At 41.0% G+C, this 19,750-nt stretch overlaps 1 protein-coding gene across 1 annotated transcript in view; it reads right to left on the bottom strand.

The window, feature by feature from the left end:
• Positions 1 to 2,521: 2,521 nt before the first annotated feature.
• gpsm1b (G protein signaling modulator 1b) overlaps positions 2,522 to 19,750 on the bottom strand; it is a 44,476-nt gene continuing 27,247 nt past the window's right edge. Inside the window, exons 11-14 of the mRNA XM_080742620.1 lie at positions 17,450 to 17,620; positions 6,229 to 6,382; positions 4,116 to 4,321; positions 2,522 to 2,801 (exon numbers count right to left, since the gene is read on the bottom strand). Of these exons, the coding sequence (XP_080598746.1) occupies positions 2,601 to 2,801; positions 4,116 to 4,321; positions 6,229 to 6,382; positions 17,450 to 17,620 (732 nt within the window). The 3' untranslated portion in view covers positions 2,522 to 2,600. The remainder of the gene's footprint in view (positions 2,802 to 4,115; positions 4,322 to 6,228; positions 6,383 to 17,449; positions 17,621 to 19,750) is intronic.

The following is a 19,750-nucleotide window of genomic DNA, read 5'->3' as shown; positions in this document are numbered from 1 at the left end:
TTCCAAGCATTTGTTTTGCACAAAAACATTCCTTGGGCAAGAAATGGACCCCACAAAACTATGGTTTAGTGATGAGTCATCACTTTTCACAGTTGTGTAGGGTCCATTTCTTGCCCAAGGAATGTTTTTCGTGCAAAACAAATGCTTGCAATGGATTCAGAATCATGAAAACCCCCTAGATAGACCCCTCACATGCTATTTAAAGAGATTTTTGGGGGGTCTTTTTCCCCTAGTATGGTAAGTGAATTGGAGGCACCAGATCCCATGGGAAAAGTGCTTGGGACCGTCATTTTTTGAATTCGGCGCACAAAAATACCCCTAAGTGCAAATTTTCACGCTTTCTGCCGGAAGTGAACACATTAGCCTATTTTTGTTACATATTTCTTCCACTAAAATAAGTTACTTGGAGACCCCCCCCTGGCGGTCCCGACCAGCACTTTGGGAACCATTGACCTAGAAGAACCTTCCATAACCTTTCCAGAACCTGTGAAGTCCTGCGATTTATTTATTTATTCATTTTCTGACGTTTACATTATAAGTAACCACAACCAGCCCTGAAGGGGGAGGTATCAACTCTTGTACATCAGCTACTCTTGCGATTTTAGGGAAAAACATTCTTAAAAGTACAGTATATAAGTTCTGAGTTCTGGGTTCCCAGAACTCAAGGTTAGTATCATCACCTCCCAGCCGCAGCGCGTGGAAAAACACATCTGTACAATCCGTGAAATAGGTTTCATGGCACGCCAGGGTTCACTTAGTTTGTGTAGTCGAAAACAGCCATAAGAGAAATACAGTACATGATCACCACCATGTACTTGTTTGTTCACATGATATTTTAGGCTGACCTCTGAGGTACAAAAAGGAGGTGTGCACTACTATTTAATTAACAGTGAGCCCCAAAGAGAGGACAGTACATTTTAAAGATATGTACAGTGAAATGATTATACTTATCATGTTTCAAACTCACTTGAGGCCAAAAACGCCATTTCATTTAAAGTTTTAGTCTGCACCTCTCTTTGGTGAACTTGGCTGTGCTGCAAGGGACTCGGAAATGAATAGAAATGTACACTATTAGGCACTAATTGCATTTATGATAACAATCTAATCTTTACAAAATTATTCACACAAATATGCAAAGGATATGGTACAGTTAAGAAAAGCTCGTCAATGAAATATGATAAAAGTGCTTAAAATCATTATACTTTGAGCGCGATATCATTATTACAACTTTCTCCTTCAAAATATTCAAGATCAAGATCTATCCCCAAGGACTAAAATGAACTGTAATGTATTAATCAGTGGTAATGTTTGTTTGTTTGTTTGTTTTGACCACAGGGGGGCAGTGTGTCAGCAGAGAGCATAGCATTGTTGGTGGCAGCACTCTTCCAGAAGTAAGTCATACACCTTCTTAAGTGTCTTCATTTTGACAAAATTGACCCCAATAGGGATGCCAGGGTTAATGTGATTAACATGACATTTTTAAATAAACGTGTTAAAATTGTGATATTATGAAACATAAACATATCATACAATGTGCATTTCCCCAAAAGAAAATGCATGTATTTAACGCAGTCTGACCAGACGCAGGGATAAAACATATCCCCAGCGGCGATAAAAAAAAACGAAATAGAAAGGAATGACAGGATGGGGGTATCAAAAGCAGAGGCATGGATTCCCCCCGATACCCCTTGCAAATTCAACCGTGATTCTTGTCATCAGATTGATGAAAATAGCTAGCAATTTATTTAACACTGGCTTCCACTTGACTACTGTTGACCATCCTTAATACTGTTTATACAAATAACACCAGTGTTCCACACATCCATCCTTCATGGTAAATACTAATCATGCACTTATCAACCACGAGACATGGGACACTTGGGGAATACAATCTGAGAGTCTGGGAAAACGTTTATTAAGGCATTCGACGGGGTCTTGTCTTTTTTACGCTAACATCCCAAAATTATAAAAGTCAAACCATAGCTCTTCTGTCCCCCACATGTTCTGGCTCAAATTCTGCTTGATTTCTTGTTTTATGTACATTTAAAAGGTAAATTACGATGAGTGACAGCTGGCAGGGCACCACCTATTGCACATGGGATTGACCTCTTCATCAAGAACCGACACATTCTCACCCCCAACTGGTCACACAATGACGCTTTGGTCAGGTACCCAATGGGTACCCCATTAAGCCATTTAGACCTGGAACGCATCTGTGTCACGATAGATTTGAACCACTTTAACCATTATTTTATGCTTCAACTATTGAAAAATAGCAGACATACAAACTCACAGCGCGGCACCGAGTGCCGCGCTGCGAGCTTGTAGATCTGCTATTTTTGAAAAATAATTATGCAACTCTTTGAATATATGTTAAATAAAATATTAAATAATGATCCGTCCGAGTCAGTATGGGACACGAACGGGGGTACCGTTCGCATCCGGACCGGACACGAACGATAGAGGTCCTGACCAAGCGTCTCTATATGACGACTTAGGAGTGAGAACGTGTTGCAAAAAACAGTTAATTCAAACCCTTCACCTTGAACAGGTACTTTCATTTCCACCTATTCCCATTTCTTTGACACAGAGCTTCAGTCCTAGCTGGAATCCCCGCCGGGGGGCTCAGGATCAGGCGACTGAGGGCTGTCGGGATCGTCGGAGGGCAGATGGACGCGCTGCTCGTCCATGCGCTTGGCCTGCACCCTCTGGATGAGGCTGAAGAAGTCCTCGTCAGGCACCGTGGGAGCGTGAGGACCTGCCTCAGGCGGGGAGCAGCGCTGGTCGTCGATCCGCGAGGACTGCACACCGGTGAGGAGAGAGGGAGTGACCCAGTGCCAGAGGGGCAAAAAAACAGAACACAATCGATTATTTAGGCCTTGAATTATTGAATGCTTTAACCAGTGAAAAATTGCAGATATACACGCTCACAGCGTGGCACCGAGTGCCGCGCTGCGAGCTTGTAGATCTGCTATTTTTGAAAAAGTTGTGAAAATGTGTGCAAATCTTTGAATATATGTATTTTTAAAGCGAACGTTTGTAACTCAAATTTTGCTTCTGGGTGGTCCCTGGAACTAGATATTTTGAGATGGGGGTCCGTGGCCAAATACATATCAGTTTGGGGGTCCTTCACATGAAAAAGTTTGAGAACCACTGACATAGTAGTCTCTCAAGAACAGACTAACTGAGCTCCAGTTAAGTGAAAAGGACCTTTTCTTTGACGATGGCCGGCCAGATTGCTGACATAGAAACATAGGTTTTTCAAAAACCTTAGGATTCAAAAGACACTTATAGAATCGGGTAAAGATTCTAATTTTCACGATTTTTCAAAAATAGCAGATCTACAAGCTTGCAGCGCGGCACTCGGTGCCGCGCTGTGAGCTTGTATATTTGCTATTTTTCAATAGTTACAGCATAAAATAATGATACACAATAATGTGTACCTGTTCTAAATAAACATGTTCTGAAAATGCACACAGCCCACCCATCTGACCAGAAACACTTTCAAGATTTTCAAGTGGGGCCTAATCCAGTAAAGGTTGGGAGTCACTGCTCAAATGAGAAGATACAAGTTTTTTTCTTTTGGCCTTTTTACCCCATTTTCTCCCCAATTTTTATGCCAATTGATTCCTTGAAGATGCAACCTATTGCGGCTGTAGACTACTCAAAAAAGGCAGCGAGGAGCTAAACATGAGAGTGTAGACACTTGTATGACACGCATGCAAAGGAATTCAGGTCCACAGCAATCGTAGCGTTTGACCATTTAATTCTCCACAAAACAGATAAATATAACAGTTCCCAGCACACTATTATACTACTGTTGATGTTATTTCTTTGCGTTTGATGCGGTTAACAGAAATTGTCGCTCCCACCCTCACCCCCTCTCCATCCAAATTCCCAAACTGCTGGTGCCCAGGTGAACGGCAGAGTAATTAACGTGGCAGCGCCCCAGCTCCGGTTCCCGCGCCCACCACCCTCGCAGTGCCCAAGCTATCAATCAAAGGTGCATCTATTCATGTCAATAATAAAAACACCAGCCCTTACATTTAAGTCATTCTGGCTCCTACACAACCCTTTGAGTGCCCGTTGTGTATGTACTGTAAGTGTGTTCCCACCTGGCACTTAATGAGCATGTTGAAGAAGTCATCGCTGGGTTCCTGGGGGTCACCTTCGCCCACCAGGCTCCCTAGGTTGTTGTGGGTGATCCGCAGGCCTGGCAGGTTGCCAACGTTAACCCGTTGGTCATCAAGGCGGCGACTCTGGGAGCTGGCGATCAAATCAAACAGCTCCTCTGTCTGGGGCGACGTGGTGAGTGCAGGATCTGAGAGAGATGCATGGGGAGTCAATTTGAGTCAATCTTTGCATAGAATGCAAAGACTGGGAAGCTTTTCTTCCCTTGCAAAACAAAACAAAAAAACATTTAGACCGAGAATTATTGAATGCCTTAACTATTGAAAAATAGCAGATATACAAGCTCACAGCACGTGCTGCGAGCTTGTATATCTATTTTTGATATAATTTTTCAATATATATTTTTCAAAGCAAACTTTTGTAACTCAAATCTCTGCTTCTGGGGGGTCCCTGGAACAACATATTTTGAGATGGGGGTCTGCGGTCAAATAAATGTAATTGTGGGGGTCCTTGACATGAAAACGTTTGAGAACCACTGATTTAGAGGAAGGATTTAGAAGTCGGGTCAAAGATCAGGTCAAAGATATTCAAAGACTTGCACACATTTTCAAGATTTTTCAAAAATAGCAGATCTACAAACTCGCAGTGCAGCACTCGGTGCCGCGCTGTGAGCTTGTATATCTGCTATTCTTCAACAGTTAAAGCATAAAATAATAGTTAAAGTGGTTAAAATCTAACGCGACTCGGGCGCGTTCGGGGTATTTGAGGGTTAAAACATCCACCTTATCTGTGATGGAAAGTAACAGTACATTTACTCAAGTACTGTACTGAAGTACAATGTCACAGTACTTTTACTTGAATTGAGTATTTGCATTTCTTGATACTTTTATTTATATTTCAACTCCACTATACATCAGAGGCAAATGTACTTTGTAGTCGACTACAGCTTTAGTTACTAGTTACTTTGCACATTTAGATGACTTATAATGAATCAAATCATTTGTTAAATCAAAACCATCTACTTTCGAACGGTATAAAATAGAGCTCAAGAGGTTCATAATCAAAAATTCTAATCCAATAACGATATATACAGTATGTATAGGATCTGAAATGGACATTCTGCATAATGAATACTTTTTACTTTGACTATTGTAAGTATTTTGATGCGAATACTTTCCGAAATACTGTCCGAAATCTCATTTGTTCCTACATCCCATTAGTCAGAATCTGGTGATGTTAACCTGGTGAAAAATACTATGCATAAACCTAAACCTAACCCTAACACTAACCTCAGTAAAACTATGCCTAAACCTAACACTAACCTCAGTAAAACTATGCCTAAACCTAACCCTAAAACCCAACTCTAACTAAATTCGGACTAATGAGATGTAGGACTAATGAGATTTCGGACTTATGGGCAGTCCCCATCTTTACATGTAACAAAGTATTTTTAAACTGTGAAATTGCTACTGCATACGATGCAATTATACAGTAAGTCTCATGACAGATACAAGTAATTACAATTTACTCTTGAGTCAAAGAACAAACCACAGAAGTGGAGGAAATTGTCTTGAGGCTCAGCTGTTTTTAAAACTATCTCTAATTATCTACTAAAATGTCAGAAACAAAAAGAACACTGTTTCTTATCATTCTGCTTCAAGGTAGTAGTTTACAACTATGGCTACAACTGTTGACTATTTCCTTAGTGATTATGCTATTGATTACTTTTTTGATTAATCGCATTATATAGAAGCAATTTATTTGATCATTTGTTTTACTTCTTGACACGACATTGAAGAATTGTAATCAATTTCTTTTTTTTTTATAATCGACTAAGTCGATGAGTCTGATTAACCATTTTTGTTGTACAATAGTGTCGCACAAAAAGAGGGAAAATAGTCGCTACAAGCTCAGTTGTGAGCTTGTAGATCCACTATTTTTGCTATGAAAGAAATATATATATTAAAGGAGAAACAAAAAATGAAATGTCAATCTTTTCCCCCAAATTCTTTAATTTAAAATAAGATCAAATAGACTGATAATGTTTTTGTAAATCAATTGGTTTGATTATCTGTTGCACCCTTATTTCCAACCTACCTATCATGTCATTTAGTGACGGGATGGAGTCAGCAGCACCCTCTCCGTTTTGTGTCTCATCAAGATTGCAGCGCTGGTCATCCATGCGGCTGCTCTGGAACTTGCTGAGGAGGTCAAAGAAGCAGTCTTCATCTGAGGGGTCACGACCCAGTTTCTGAAAAACAAAAGGAAAAAAAAGAGAATAAAAAAGGTCAAACCAAAGATCACAATCCAAGTGATACAAATCAATGCTGTCAGGCATAAGCCTTGCGTATGTGTATGTGTCCAAAATAGTTACTCTTCAGGGAATGGGGAAGAAAAGGACCTGTGTTCGAACGGATACAATGTAGATATTATCTAGTCACAAGCTCTCGTTAATAATTCATACTTTCATTTTAAATATTTATAAAACCCACAGACAGACTTAACCACTTTTAACCTGGCATCCCTATTTTGGGTAACCTGACTCCGCCAAATGGTGGTGTCTGTAGTCTGGAACTCAAGACGCAACCATCTGGTGGAGTAAGAATAACAGCGTAACTTCACATGGATCTCAGACTTCATGTGGCCAGTCTTTGATTGATTGATTGATTGATTGATTGATTGGTTGATTGATTGATTGATTGAACACTTTCATAGCAAGTTTGGGAAACAGTAGGGTACAATTACAAAAGCTATTCTTTAAGGATAACACTTATTTTTTTAATTCATGTAATTTCTTTTTTTTTTTTTACTTTTGTTAAGTTCTTTTGAAAAAAGTTTGAGTTTGTTTTAAATGTCGACAAAATCTTGGGTCCCTACAAGCCAAAAGGGTTATCGCCCTCTCATGGAAAAAGACAGGGAAACCTAGCATCGCTGTTTGAGAAAATATGGGGGAACTTTATTCAGTATATAAAGGGCAATGATCTCTCCTATTTGATGGAGGAACCGGGAGTGGGGTAGCAGCTTTTCTTTTCATTTTCTTTTCTTTCCTTTCTTTACAGTCGTTTGTTTGGCCGTGCGGCATATAAATCTGCTTGTTAGTGTTATATGTGCTCTTTGTACCATAATTATTTTATATTCTTATGTGTCGTGTTAGTGTCAGGTTTTGTTTTTTGTGTTTTTTTTAGTATATATTGTATATATTTTTTTGTTTTGTCTGAACTCTGAGTGTGATATTTTGTTGTATTGTATATGTTGTCTTGTATGTCTTAAAAACAAAATAAACATATTGTAAAAAAAAGAAAAAAAAAAAAAAATGTCGACAAAATGTAGGAAACGAAAAATGAAGGTATATTTACTCGCAACCCATAAAAGCCCAAATGGGCCAGCGACCCAGTGTTTGGGGAACAGTGAGGCGTTCAGCATCTCTTTTATGACTCCATATTTGGGCATGGAAGGTCTGGCTCCTAAAAAAGGTCTAGCCGATGTCATCCTGCCTAAATTATGTTTTCTTTTACCTCTTTAGTAGGTAATACAAACATGGCCAGCTCACATGGGATGGCTTTCTTAGAGAGAGAGCGCCATGACCTAGATGTTCAAGGTATGCAGACCATCTCCCATGATTAATATAACACATTATAAAAATAAACTACCAATTTCCAGTCCAGTACAAAGGCCCCTGCAGTGATGACCTCTAAAATTGTCTTGGGAATATAACAGGAGATTGCCTTTTGTCAGCTTCACACGTGCGCATAGCCTACATACATTATGGCAGGTTACTGTAGTTTTACAGTAGTATGCCCGAAACACAGTATGAATATTGATGTGCAATTTTGCTATGATGTGTGTATCATTGTATCGTCATTATCATTTTAAATTGCTCCTTTGTTTTCAAATAATTGTTCTTGAACAGGATAGGACAGTGACGAGTGATAGGGTGCAGAGGTCAGAGAGGAACGCAGTGTTGCCACGTTCGCTTATTATAAGCGACGTTTCGCTTGCTTTTCCGTAAAGTCGTAAATATTGGTTAAACCAGTGGTTCTCTCAAACATTTCTCATGTCATGGATAGCAGATCTACAAGCTCACAACATTGTGAGCTTTTAGATCGACTATTCTTTGTAGGACCTCCATTCTTTTGGGCCTGTTTTTGTAGACCTGGTTGCTTATTTCTCTTGCGAAATCTGACAACACTGCAGCGGGGATATTGAACGTATTTGCGTGATACATAAAAGTGGTGGTTCTCAACACATCCTTTTCATTTTAAGGAGACCCAATTGGATATCATTGCTGTCAGACAGAAACCCCATATCTCCAATCCATATTTCAACTTTTTATGTCTTTTGGGTTTTTCTTTTCATAGACTAATGCCCTAGTCCAGGGGTCTCCAACGTCTTCAGGCCAGGGAGCCCTTAGTTGAGAGAGAGATGAAGCCGGGACCCCCACAACCTTTTCACAGATTCCATATAGTTTAATCGTTTGACAGCACAATCCCTAGTGTATTTTGGATTCATGTCAATTTGTGTTTTCAGATATTTAACCACTTTTTTTCTTTGCAATTTTGTCTCCTCTACACCAAACCTCTTTTCCGAAAATAGCCGATCTTTTGGCTAAAGTTCTCAGATTATGGACACTAGGGTTCAAGTGGTTAATATAAAAAAGGAGATTTTTCTTCTTCCTATCACACCAGGCCCCCCTGTAGTAAGTCTGAGGAGGACCCCCTAGGGGTCCCGGACCCCCTGTTGAAGACCCCTGCCCTAGGCTACTACTTTGTCACACTACACAAAATCAATGAATCAACCGACCAATCAACCAACCAACCAACCAACCAACCAATCAATCAATCTCTCTATTGATCTGTCAGAGCAACAACTTGGGCAGCGCTGGGCAAGCTATTGATAACACAGAGTTAAGCCATGTGTTTCTGCTTGTGAATAATAATGATCAAAATGTCTAAGGATGCCATTAAAAAAACAATCACGCTCCTTGGAACAAAGGTTTCAGTAAAATCAGCGCAGGACCACCGTAGTCCAAAAACATGTGATTCTGTTAAATGAATGACTCCCTTTGCTCGGTTCATTCTCTTGACTCTTGAGTAGGGATGGGACGATACGTGATATTATCGTTTATCGTGATAAAAAACACGATAATCGTATCGTGGAGATTTAATTTATCGTGATATTGTCTTCCGTCATGCATTGGGTTCAATTCACCTTTTATTTGCTGAGCTGCATATCTGGTACTACTGAAACGCTCTAGAATTGGTAAAAGGTACTTATAATATACGTACGTGATACCAGTCTTTTTTCACTCTCTATCAAATATCTTTGCCAAAAAATAGCCGATCTACAAGCCTACAACGCGTTGTGTTGCGACGCGTGTGAGCTTGTAGATCTGCTATTTTTTGGAAAATGTTCCGCCCCAGGATAATGGATTTTGATTATCGCGATAATATCATAAATCGCGATTTCTTTTGTCAGAATAATCGTGATATGACATTTTCATATCGTCCCATCCCTAATGGGGTCCCACAATGACACTCTCTGAGATAAATTAAGAGATAAATTAACACTTTTTACAGGATTTTATTACAGTGTAAATTGGGGGCCCCAGACATGAAAACAAATGGTAGCCCGTGGCCTAATGTACCGGTATATAAAAACTGCGGGTCCTTGACATTAAAAATGGTTGGGAATCCGTGTCTTGGCGCAACCAGTGCATTAGTCATGTTACATCCTGCACAATGTCTCTCCAACCACAACACAACCACAGGTGAAATCAACAATGCTCCCTGTGTTGTAAAAGCATCATGTGATAATCTCACATCATCACGGACAAAAAAACCACAATCCAGGTTAATGGAAAACAGAACAGAAGAGGCCTCACAGATCAATAGAGCCTGATGCCATCCTCCATTATAGAAGCTCTTTGATTATGGCCCCTGGAACAATAATGCTCAGCTCCCTTAAGTGCAACACAAGCAGCTTACAGTATAGTCGACAATACGTCTACTGTATGTGCCAGCGTAGCAGAATAAGAATAAATAAGCACATTAATCCTACTGTCCCTGTTCTGGGGTGAGCATTCGGGTGAAAATAGCCGAAAGACAAACTCAAAACGTGACGCAGGCCTGTAGATTGACTATATTTGGTTGAGCCTGAAGATCAGCTATTTCCAGACGGTGTTTTTTTCTTCTTCTTCTTTTTCTTCATGTAATTAATTTGCATGAAGGATTTTTTTTGGACAAACTGTTGTTTGTGTCATGTGTACATTCACACAGAATCCAGCAAAAAAATGTTTTAATACGAATAGTTGCGTGTGAAAAGACCTTAGGTAAATCAGGTTTAACAATGCTCACGTTTTGATGCACTAGCAACACTTACAAAGCAAAATACCAACCTTCAAGTTAATACTTCTACACACTAGCATAATTAGGAAATAGGTCAGCAAAAAACAATGTACTCGTTCAGTCACATTATCGGGAAGAACTTTTAACCACATGAACCCTAGCAATCCCTAAGCTGGTCATAATAGGCAGACATTCTGCGAAAACAATCAAACATTTGGGGAAAAGAGAAGATCTTCAAGCTCATGACGTACAGTACCACAGTGCGTTGCATGTACCGGTAGATAACAATGCTTTCAGTGAAGAGATTTGGTCTAGAGGGCAAAAAGGAGGGTCCTCTGTAATTGGACTGCTTTTTTCGGTCCACACCAAATCTCACGCCCCAAAATAGCCAATCTACAAGCTCACAGTGCGTCACAATGTGCTATTTTTTGGCCAATGTCTCCCCCAGAATACGGATGCTGGGGTTCAAGTGGTTAAAACTAATTTGTAGTTTTCCACTTTGATCAGACAAGAAAAGAAATGCAAACAAACACATTCGAGTCTTGACAAACTGATAGACTAATAAAAAGCAGCAGAGACAAAAGTTACAGTAGATGACAGTCAGTCGATGCAGGTAACAAATCCACAGAAGTTGCAAAGTTACATATTTAGCATCACCTCCAGTCACAATGTTATTCATTATGAAGCATCTTACCACCCCGTTTCTTCTACTCTGCCCTGCTGCTCTCCCTTCTCATCCGCCTGTACGGCTGCTTCACACTAACCCTCGATCCCCCTCCTCAACTCACCATTTTCCACTGCTCTCCCAGTCCTTCTCTCCAGTGCCCCCTCCCTTCAACATCCCACACTCTATCCCTCCTCTCTCTCTTCTCTCTCTCTCTCTCTCTCTCTCTCTCTCTCTCTCTCTCTCTCTCTCTCTCTCTCTCTCTCTCTCTCTCTCTCTCTCTCTCTCTCTCTCTCTCTCTCTCTCTCTCTCTCTCTCTCTCTCTCCCCCTTCTCTCCCAGGGGCGTCAATTGGGTATGGCAGGGGTATGCAGCTGCCATACCCTGGGTCCAGGCCAGGGGGAAAATAAAAGTTACTTTTAAATATAAATCCACGAATGTCTCTTTGTCTATCTGTTCTGGTTATTATGTTGTTAAATTACAGTAAAATGACCACAAATGCAAAATTTTACAAAATGGTCACTTAAACTTGTACTCTCCCCATCTTGACAAAATGGTATATTCCCAGGTTCCGCAGGTCAGCTGCACAGGTGCAATTCATTAATGTTAATTGCAGCACGTTTACTAACATGCCAAGTTTAGCTGCACTTGAACAACCGTTCCAGGCTGCCATATCCAGCCCAAGAAAACCATAGAAATGGGGGGAAAAATAGATTGTACTTCTTAAAATAAATGTATCATGCCTGATGCTAAGGTACGGTATGGCGACATGACTGGTGTCTTGCACGCGCGACACCAGTCATGTTGCCATACCTTAGCTTTTTCTGAACTGACGCCACTGTTCTCTCCCCCTCTCTCCCTCCCTCTCCTTCTCTCTTTATCTCTCTCTCTCTCTCTCTCGTTCTGTGTGTCACTCCTTGCAGGCCATCATTGTGCCCCAGCTGTAGGCCTGTTCTCCCCAGTGTGGGAAAACAACTCATTATGGGGAGCAGGGGTGTGAAGAGGGGGGCGGGGGGGGGGGGGGGGGGTCCCTCCGATCAAGGTCACACTGTCAGCGGAGCGATGGCTGAGGGGACAAACGAGGGGTGACAATGTACTGGGGCTGAGAGGCATACGGCCACAGATACATTCATTCATTAGCATGCCATCATCACCAGTATCTATCTGGCACAGATGCCCGACAACCCGGCAGGAAGCGGCCCGCTTTAAATGTATGGACCGGTGTAAACCAAACTGTTCTTACGAAAAAATACAATGTAAAACAGTGTTAAACAGTGGCTCATCTACAAGCGACTGTTTTACATTTGTTACCACATTTTCTGAAACCTTTTGCTTACAATTACATGCCCCAAATAGGGATTATTAGATTTTATTACATTATCTTATTGTTTTATAATCAATTATATTGATCAGTTCCATTAACCATTGCACACCTTGTAATTTGCGATGATGCACATCCCCCGCATTAATACTGCAAGACCACAAAGAAAATCAATCAATCAATTGTCATCAGCTTGCCCTCTTAATTACCACTGTGCTGTGACTTCTCTGTCAGTGTCCTCCACCCCTGGACCTGTCTCTATTTGAATCTCTGCTTTCCACGTCATCAAGTGGAAACCTTCTATGTCCAAAACCGTTCCTTTTTCATTACACAAAAGTAAGCAAAATAGTGAAAATAGACAATCTACAGTACAAGCTCTATGATCTATGAGCTTGTAGATCGGCAATTTTCACTACTCTCGTGCGGCACTCTCATATCACGAAGCAGGGCATTAACGTACAGGGAAAGAAAACATAAAAAGTTGAATTATGGAGATACAAGGTTTCTGTCCGGCAGCAAGCGATGCTTACTGTCCAGTTACTCAATAAACCCTTTTGCAAATCCCGCCCCATTCTGCCCTGTTACTATGATGGGACATTAACCCTGGGCAGATTGTTTTTATAGTGGAAGCGGATGGGATTTTTTTTCCCTTCATAGCCTCATTACAGCTATATAAAGTACCAAAGGAAAAACACCTAGGTGATATTAATAAAAAGGGAAGACAAAGGTACAGTAGTTACATTGCAAAACAGGGGATTTACCCGAAAATATATGTTTTAATTTGTTTAATCCCAGTGGGACAGAATCCTCTTTGCAGATTCTTTTATAGTGGTAGTGGATGCGATTTTTTTTCCCTTCATAGCCTCATTACAGCTATATAAAGTACCACAAAAAACACATCTACGTGATATTAATAAAAAGGGAAGAAAAAGGTACAGTAATTACATAGCAAAACAGTAGTTTTCCTCTGGATCAGAGATAGAAAGAGAAGCGCATTGCATCTTGGGTACTAGGAAGAGGACAGAGAGAATGTTTCTCCTCACATAATAGGCTGGCTTTTCGTAATTCTGCCCATTTAAATTATATGTACCCAATCGTGACTCTTAGACCATTGATAAGGTACATGTGAACTAGTTTGTTGAAGCTTATTCGTTATGATGAGCGAGATCGCTTGACGCTTGCCGTCGCTATCACCGTACCGGCCGATCTCCGTGTCGCGCACTGCGGACAGTTTTTGAAAGGCTGAAGCAACATTCTCCACTGCACAAACTCCACCCCCGATAGCAAAAAGTGAATGTTTTTTTCTGGTTGGCCAGTCAGGGAGTCTCAGGGACCAATCAGAAGGCTGACAAACGGTCTATTAGGGCACCGGGACAGAACACCTCAGAGAGGAGAAAGAGATGAGCAGTGAGAATTGTGTGTGAATGAGGGGGGGGGGGGGAGAGGGGGGGGTCTGTGAAAGAAAGAGAAGGAAAGACGAAGTGAATGTGGGAGGGGCAAAAGGCTCATCCTAAATTACATCACCGTTGCTATAGGAACGAGCATTCCAGTTGGCACCCTCTACCCTTTTTACAGACCCTCTCTTCACCAGACCCTCTTCTCTAGCCACATCCAGCAGCATGTATTATCAGATTACCCTCAGATTACATTCATACAAAGATCAAGAGAGGTGCAAAACGTCAACATGCTTTCCTGTTCGATATTAGAAGCACTCTCAGGCTTTAAATGATATTCATTTATAAACCTTGTATGTCCAGGACCAGGAACATTGTGGAAGTGGATCTTGGACGTTGTGTGTCCAGCCTATGATGACATCGTCATCGTCTGATGTGTGCAAGGTCTCCGACCCAATCAGAGCCCCTTTGACTTCCAGCAAAAAATGAAAGGTGAAATATTTTAAAAAGTACAAAACGTGTGTTAAAAGGGAAAGGCACTGATGTGGCCTGCTGGCAGTAGTGTGCACAAGAAGTCTGGTTTGATTAGCTCCAGAGACAGACTCACACACACAGACCCTTTTCTAGACCACTCGGCTCTGAGGAGCCATGCTGTAAAAGAATAAAAAAATAAAGAAAAAGGTGCCTTTTACAAACATTATGCTTTCTTACATTCATATTTAAAGGAAATAACATGGTGGTTTTAAATACTTAGTAATCACTGATTGCATCAGCTTAGCTGTCCATATTTCTTTCCCTGGCTCTTCAGGTATAAAGCAGACTCCTCTGCAGATGCTGTATAATGAGATCTTGTCTTCTAGCCACCATTAACCAGTGGTGTAAAGTAGGGGTGTCACAATACTGAACCGAACCGGTATACCGAACAGCCCTGTAGCGAACCAAACAGCCCATACCGAATGAACCGAATTTCTTAATTTTTTGGGGTGTGGCCACATAAAAACATAATTGTCTCCACCAGCCGAAGGCTGAGGGAGAGTATGTTTTCCCCTCCGTCCGTGTGTCCGTCCGTGCGTGCGTCCGTCCGTCCGTGCGTGCGTCCGTCCGTGCGTCCTCGCAGTTTGTGTGCAGCTAATCTCAGTCGCCGTTGGCCCGGTTGCTGCCAAAGTGAGCACACACATTCCCTGGATGCCAATCTAGAACCTCTGCCCTAAATTTTTCAAATGGGCCTTTTCTAGCGCCACCTAGTGGCCGATGTTCGCAAAACACATTTCTGTGCACTACTCTTACAGATTTTGTCCAAAAATCCTACAAATCGGTAGGCAGTATCTCGACAGTCATGTGATCGACACAGATCTGTCCGATTTTGCATATTGCATCCTGATTGGCTAAGATTGGCTTCCAAAGTTTGTAGGATTGAGCCGTTTTTAACAAAATGCCTCAAATCACAAACGCAAAGTGCAATTATCATGAAATCGCGCACACACGTTCCCACTAGGCCGATTTTTTTAAATCAGCCTCATGGTGGCGCTATAACAGACCGATTTGTGGTTTTACCTATAACTCCACCGATCAGTTTCAAACTTTGTAAGCGCACTCCCTAGAGGCTAAGGATAAACCTTTGCCCTGCATTTTTCACATCAGCCTTTTATAGCGCCACCTTTGGGCCGACATATGTAAAACACATTTTTGGATATTACTCCTTGAGATTTTATGCAAAAATCACGCAAATCGGTACACAGTATCTCTATAGTCATGTGATCAAGTCCGATCAGTCTGATATTTCATATTCCATCCTGATTGGCTAATATTAGCTTCCAAATTTTGCAGGATTGCTCCGCTTTTGAACAAAATGCCTCAAATCATCAACGCAGCTTGCGATTACCGTGAAATTTGCCACACATATTCCCACTAGGTCAAGGAACAAATGCTACCTTTTTCACATTGGCCTGTTATAGCGCCACCATTAGGTAGACTTTAGCAAAACACATTTTTGGAACACAATGCTTCAAATCATGCATGCAGCGTCCGATTGCCATGAAAGATCTAAGGTGAGGAACATATGCCACCCTTTTTACATTGGCCTATTATACAGTAACACCACCAGTACGCACGGCCTGGTGGAGACCTGTGCTCGGAAGAGCACTGCTTCTAGTTTTAACTCTTTCTGTACACTTTTTTGGAGAAAATCTTCCTCCTAGTATAATTATAATAACTGATTATCATGTTTTAGGGGGGAAACATATGATTGCACACATATGATTGCAAACATATGATTGCACCCCCAAAAAATTTTTATTTTTTCATTTTCAATTTTTACTGTACCAAAACCGTACCAAAACCGTGAGCCAAAAACCGAGATATGAACCGAACCGTGGGCTGACTGAACCGTGGCACCCCTAGTGTAAAGTAACTACTGTAAGACGTACGTACCTTTACTTAAATACTGTACTTAAGTACACCTTTGAGTTATTTGTACTTTACTTGAGTATTTCCAATTTCCAATACTTTTACTTCTACTCCACTACATCTTGGATCCAAGATCCATTGTACTTTTACTCCACTACATTTATTTGAAAACTTTAGTTACTAGTTACTTTGTAGATTGATTATTATTACAAAACATACATTAACCATTTAAGCCCTGTCTACATTTCGGCCATTTGAAAATAGCCGATCTACAAGCTCACAATGCATCGCGAGTATTTTTACATTGCAGTTTTATTAAGTATAAAATGTGAGTACTTTTTCCACCACTGAACCCATTAACATCTCGCATTTGTCAGGTGGGTGCTTATCGATCGACTAAAACGGCCCTGTGTATCTAAAATGCATGGAGGGAATGAGAGGTGGAGGATGAGGATAATGCATTTAGGTGATACACTTTATACTCTGAAGGCACTGGGATTTAACTTGGGGTTTAAGCGATCACAAGACACTCAAGACATCGCTGTTGTCAGCAACAAGCCATGTCTCTGATTACCTTTGCAACTATCAGTCTGTCTAAATAATGCATTATAGACTAGACTCATAATAATCTGCTTAAAGCACAGTATATATACTATATATAGTATTATATATATAGTATATATACTATATATATAATTATAATTATAAGCAATCATCAAAAACAAAGGTCCATGAGTGTCCAGCAAAGTATTATGATACTTGACTGTCTTTAATTATTAAAAAAATATATTTTACTGTGTGTTATTGTCTATTAACATTATTATCTAAAGCCCTATGAATATATTTATACATTGTTATAGGTAGATTATAATGCATTTTAACTACCGGTATGTTTATAGACATGGGCTTCATAGAAAGTATTACAATTTATATAGTTATTATCCCATCGTTGTAATAATGCAATATATAATTTTACAACACACTCATAATGCATTATATTGTGTTTAAAGCCATTATTTTGCATATTATTTTAATTGCAAGTGAAGAAGACAGAGTACGGCATTAAACGAAAACACTTTACGTCATAGAAAGTGTTACCAAACGGCTAAATATTGCAAACTGCAAACTTTTAGATCAGCGATTTTTTTTTTGCTAGAGGGTTTAAGTGATTAATATAACTAATGACTTACTGGCACTGGAGGCGGGACTTGCACAGTGATGTCATCGGCGTCGAGGGGAGAGTCCAGCCACTGGCGTTCATCTGATGACTGGCTGTCAGGATAGGCCTTCCTCTTACCCGGCTGGGACAGCTGGCTCTTGGACCTCCTGGAGATGCTGTCCATGTCCTGACTGTCTCCATTCTGCAGCACAAGCAGTGGTGGAAAGACAAACTCTGTCTCAGTACAGCGGTGGAAAAAGTACTCACTTAACTAATTAACTCATTTGTAGCCAATCCCGAGAATACTCGTGAAAAATACTCGAGTATCATATGGTGCCGATCCCGAGTATACTCGTGAAAAGTACTCTATTACTGTAACGGCGGTTCTCCTACCCTGTAGCTGCGCGGAAGGTCCTGGCACAATCGCCCTCGCCGATTCATCATCATCACGGATCCACGTGCACAAAATAGTAATCCCATAACATTGAGGCAGATGGGGAATCTCATCTTTAATGTCCATTATCTCCAAACAACACTTTCAAAGGGGAGGATGGCAGTAGATTCTCGCTAATAAAACACATGTTGAAAAGCAACGATCCGCCATTACACAACAACGGCATGTTGACGACGAGCGTTTCCGGTGAATGACGTGATGACGTCAAACCGGAAGTGTTTACGCAATCGACTTCTGGCCTTCAAAATAAGAGACTGGCCGCTTATGGAGAAAGCGAGAGGCACGCTGGACATTTTAATCCGTTAATTTCAGGAGCACAAAATGAGTTAAGTAAAAGTATCAACACTGCAATGTAGAAATACTACTGTTAGAAGTTAAAGTTCGGAATTCAAAATTTACTTGAGTTAAAGTACAAAAGCATTGGCAGATTTAGCACAAAAATGTACTTAAAGTACCAAAAGTAAAAGTCCTCATTATGCAGAATGTCCCATTTCAAGTGTATCCACAAGTTTCCAATGTCCCATCGTGCATAGCGCAGAAGGTGTGCGGCACTTTCGGCGTCGCAGCCGAGTGTGATCTACAAGCTCACAATCGATGCAACTGCGACGCGACGTGAGCTTGTATGTCAGCTGTTCTCCGGATGTGTCCCACACATAATTCGGCAGTAAATTCCCGCAGAAACAGGTGGATAGAAATCATTTGGATAGCAGATCTTCAAGCTGTGAGCTTAGAGATCGGCTATTTTCAAATGGCCGAAATGTAATGCAGAACCTTTGCCCACCTATATTATGCCCTATGCCCGGTTCTCCTCAGTGGCTGGAGCAATTCACCCTTTGTTAGGCTCCTGGTTGGTCCCTGACTGACCAACCAGCAGGCTCTATCTGCCTTGTCCCGCCCTGGTTCCGCCTTTTTATGTTGAATTAGCTAAAACATATTTTTTGAGAAATAAAAAACATTTAAAAAAATTAAAATCATGCTGATTCACTATGCTGCCATTGAGCAGCTCCAATTGACTGAAACAAAGTTTGAAATTAGAATTGAGCACACAGAATAACAATATGAAGCAACTGAATTAACATGGCAGTGGATGGAATGTCCCACTGAATGTCCCTCCAAGACACAGCAACCAATGGGTGTGGAGAGGGGCAGGACAATGGGCGGGACTTGACAAAGGGTGAATTGATATGAATTGCCACACGGGCATTGCCCATTAGCATATGCTCTGAACTGCGACGCCCGTTTTTTCGTTTTCCCAAATTGTATGCTGTTTATTAGCGTTTTGTACATACACACATTGTCCTCATGGTTACAGCCGTCGCCATGGTTATAGTCCCCCAAGCTATGGGACGATCATTGCAGGCGCGTGGACTTGAACTGTGTGTGTGTGTGTGTGTGTGTGTGTGTGTGTGTTCAAGTTGTTTATTACTGATTACTGATTAGTGAAGTCTGATCAACTACGTTAGGAGTTTTTGCCGTTACATCACCTGCGACAAGGCGACGTGTCGCGCAAGCGTGTGTGTGCACATGCATGCATGACCACAGACCGGGTAGACTAAGCTACGAGTGTGTGTGTGTGTGTGCTCGGCGTGGGTCCACGGCGCGGCGTAAAGACGCGTACCATCCCTGATATACTGTGTGTGTGCACAGCGCATAACCCAAACCCTGCACTTTGGGTACTCATATTTTCGAACGGGTATGGACTAGTACTTTATTATTGAGTTATAACTGTTCACATTTCTGTGAGGTGAAGATGATGATGACATTTTGCCCTTGTGGTGGGATATTAACAGGTAGTGTACAGTAAGTGATTTATTTTTGTTGTTGTTTAAAACAAAACACTTTTTGCGAAAAGGTTAAAGCTCTATATTCTGATAGTTA

This window comes from Nannobrachium achirus (assembly GCF_963921795.1).
Source record: "Nannobrachium achirus genome assembly, chromosome: 15".
NCBI lineage: Eukaryota > Metazoa > Chordata > Actinopteri > Myctophiformes > Myctophidae > Nannobrachium > Nannobrachium achirus.
The sequence above is the reverse complement of the archived record's forward strand: the minus strand, read 5'-3'. Positions and strand labels throughout refer to the sequence as shown.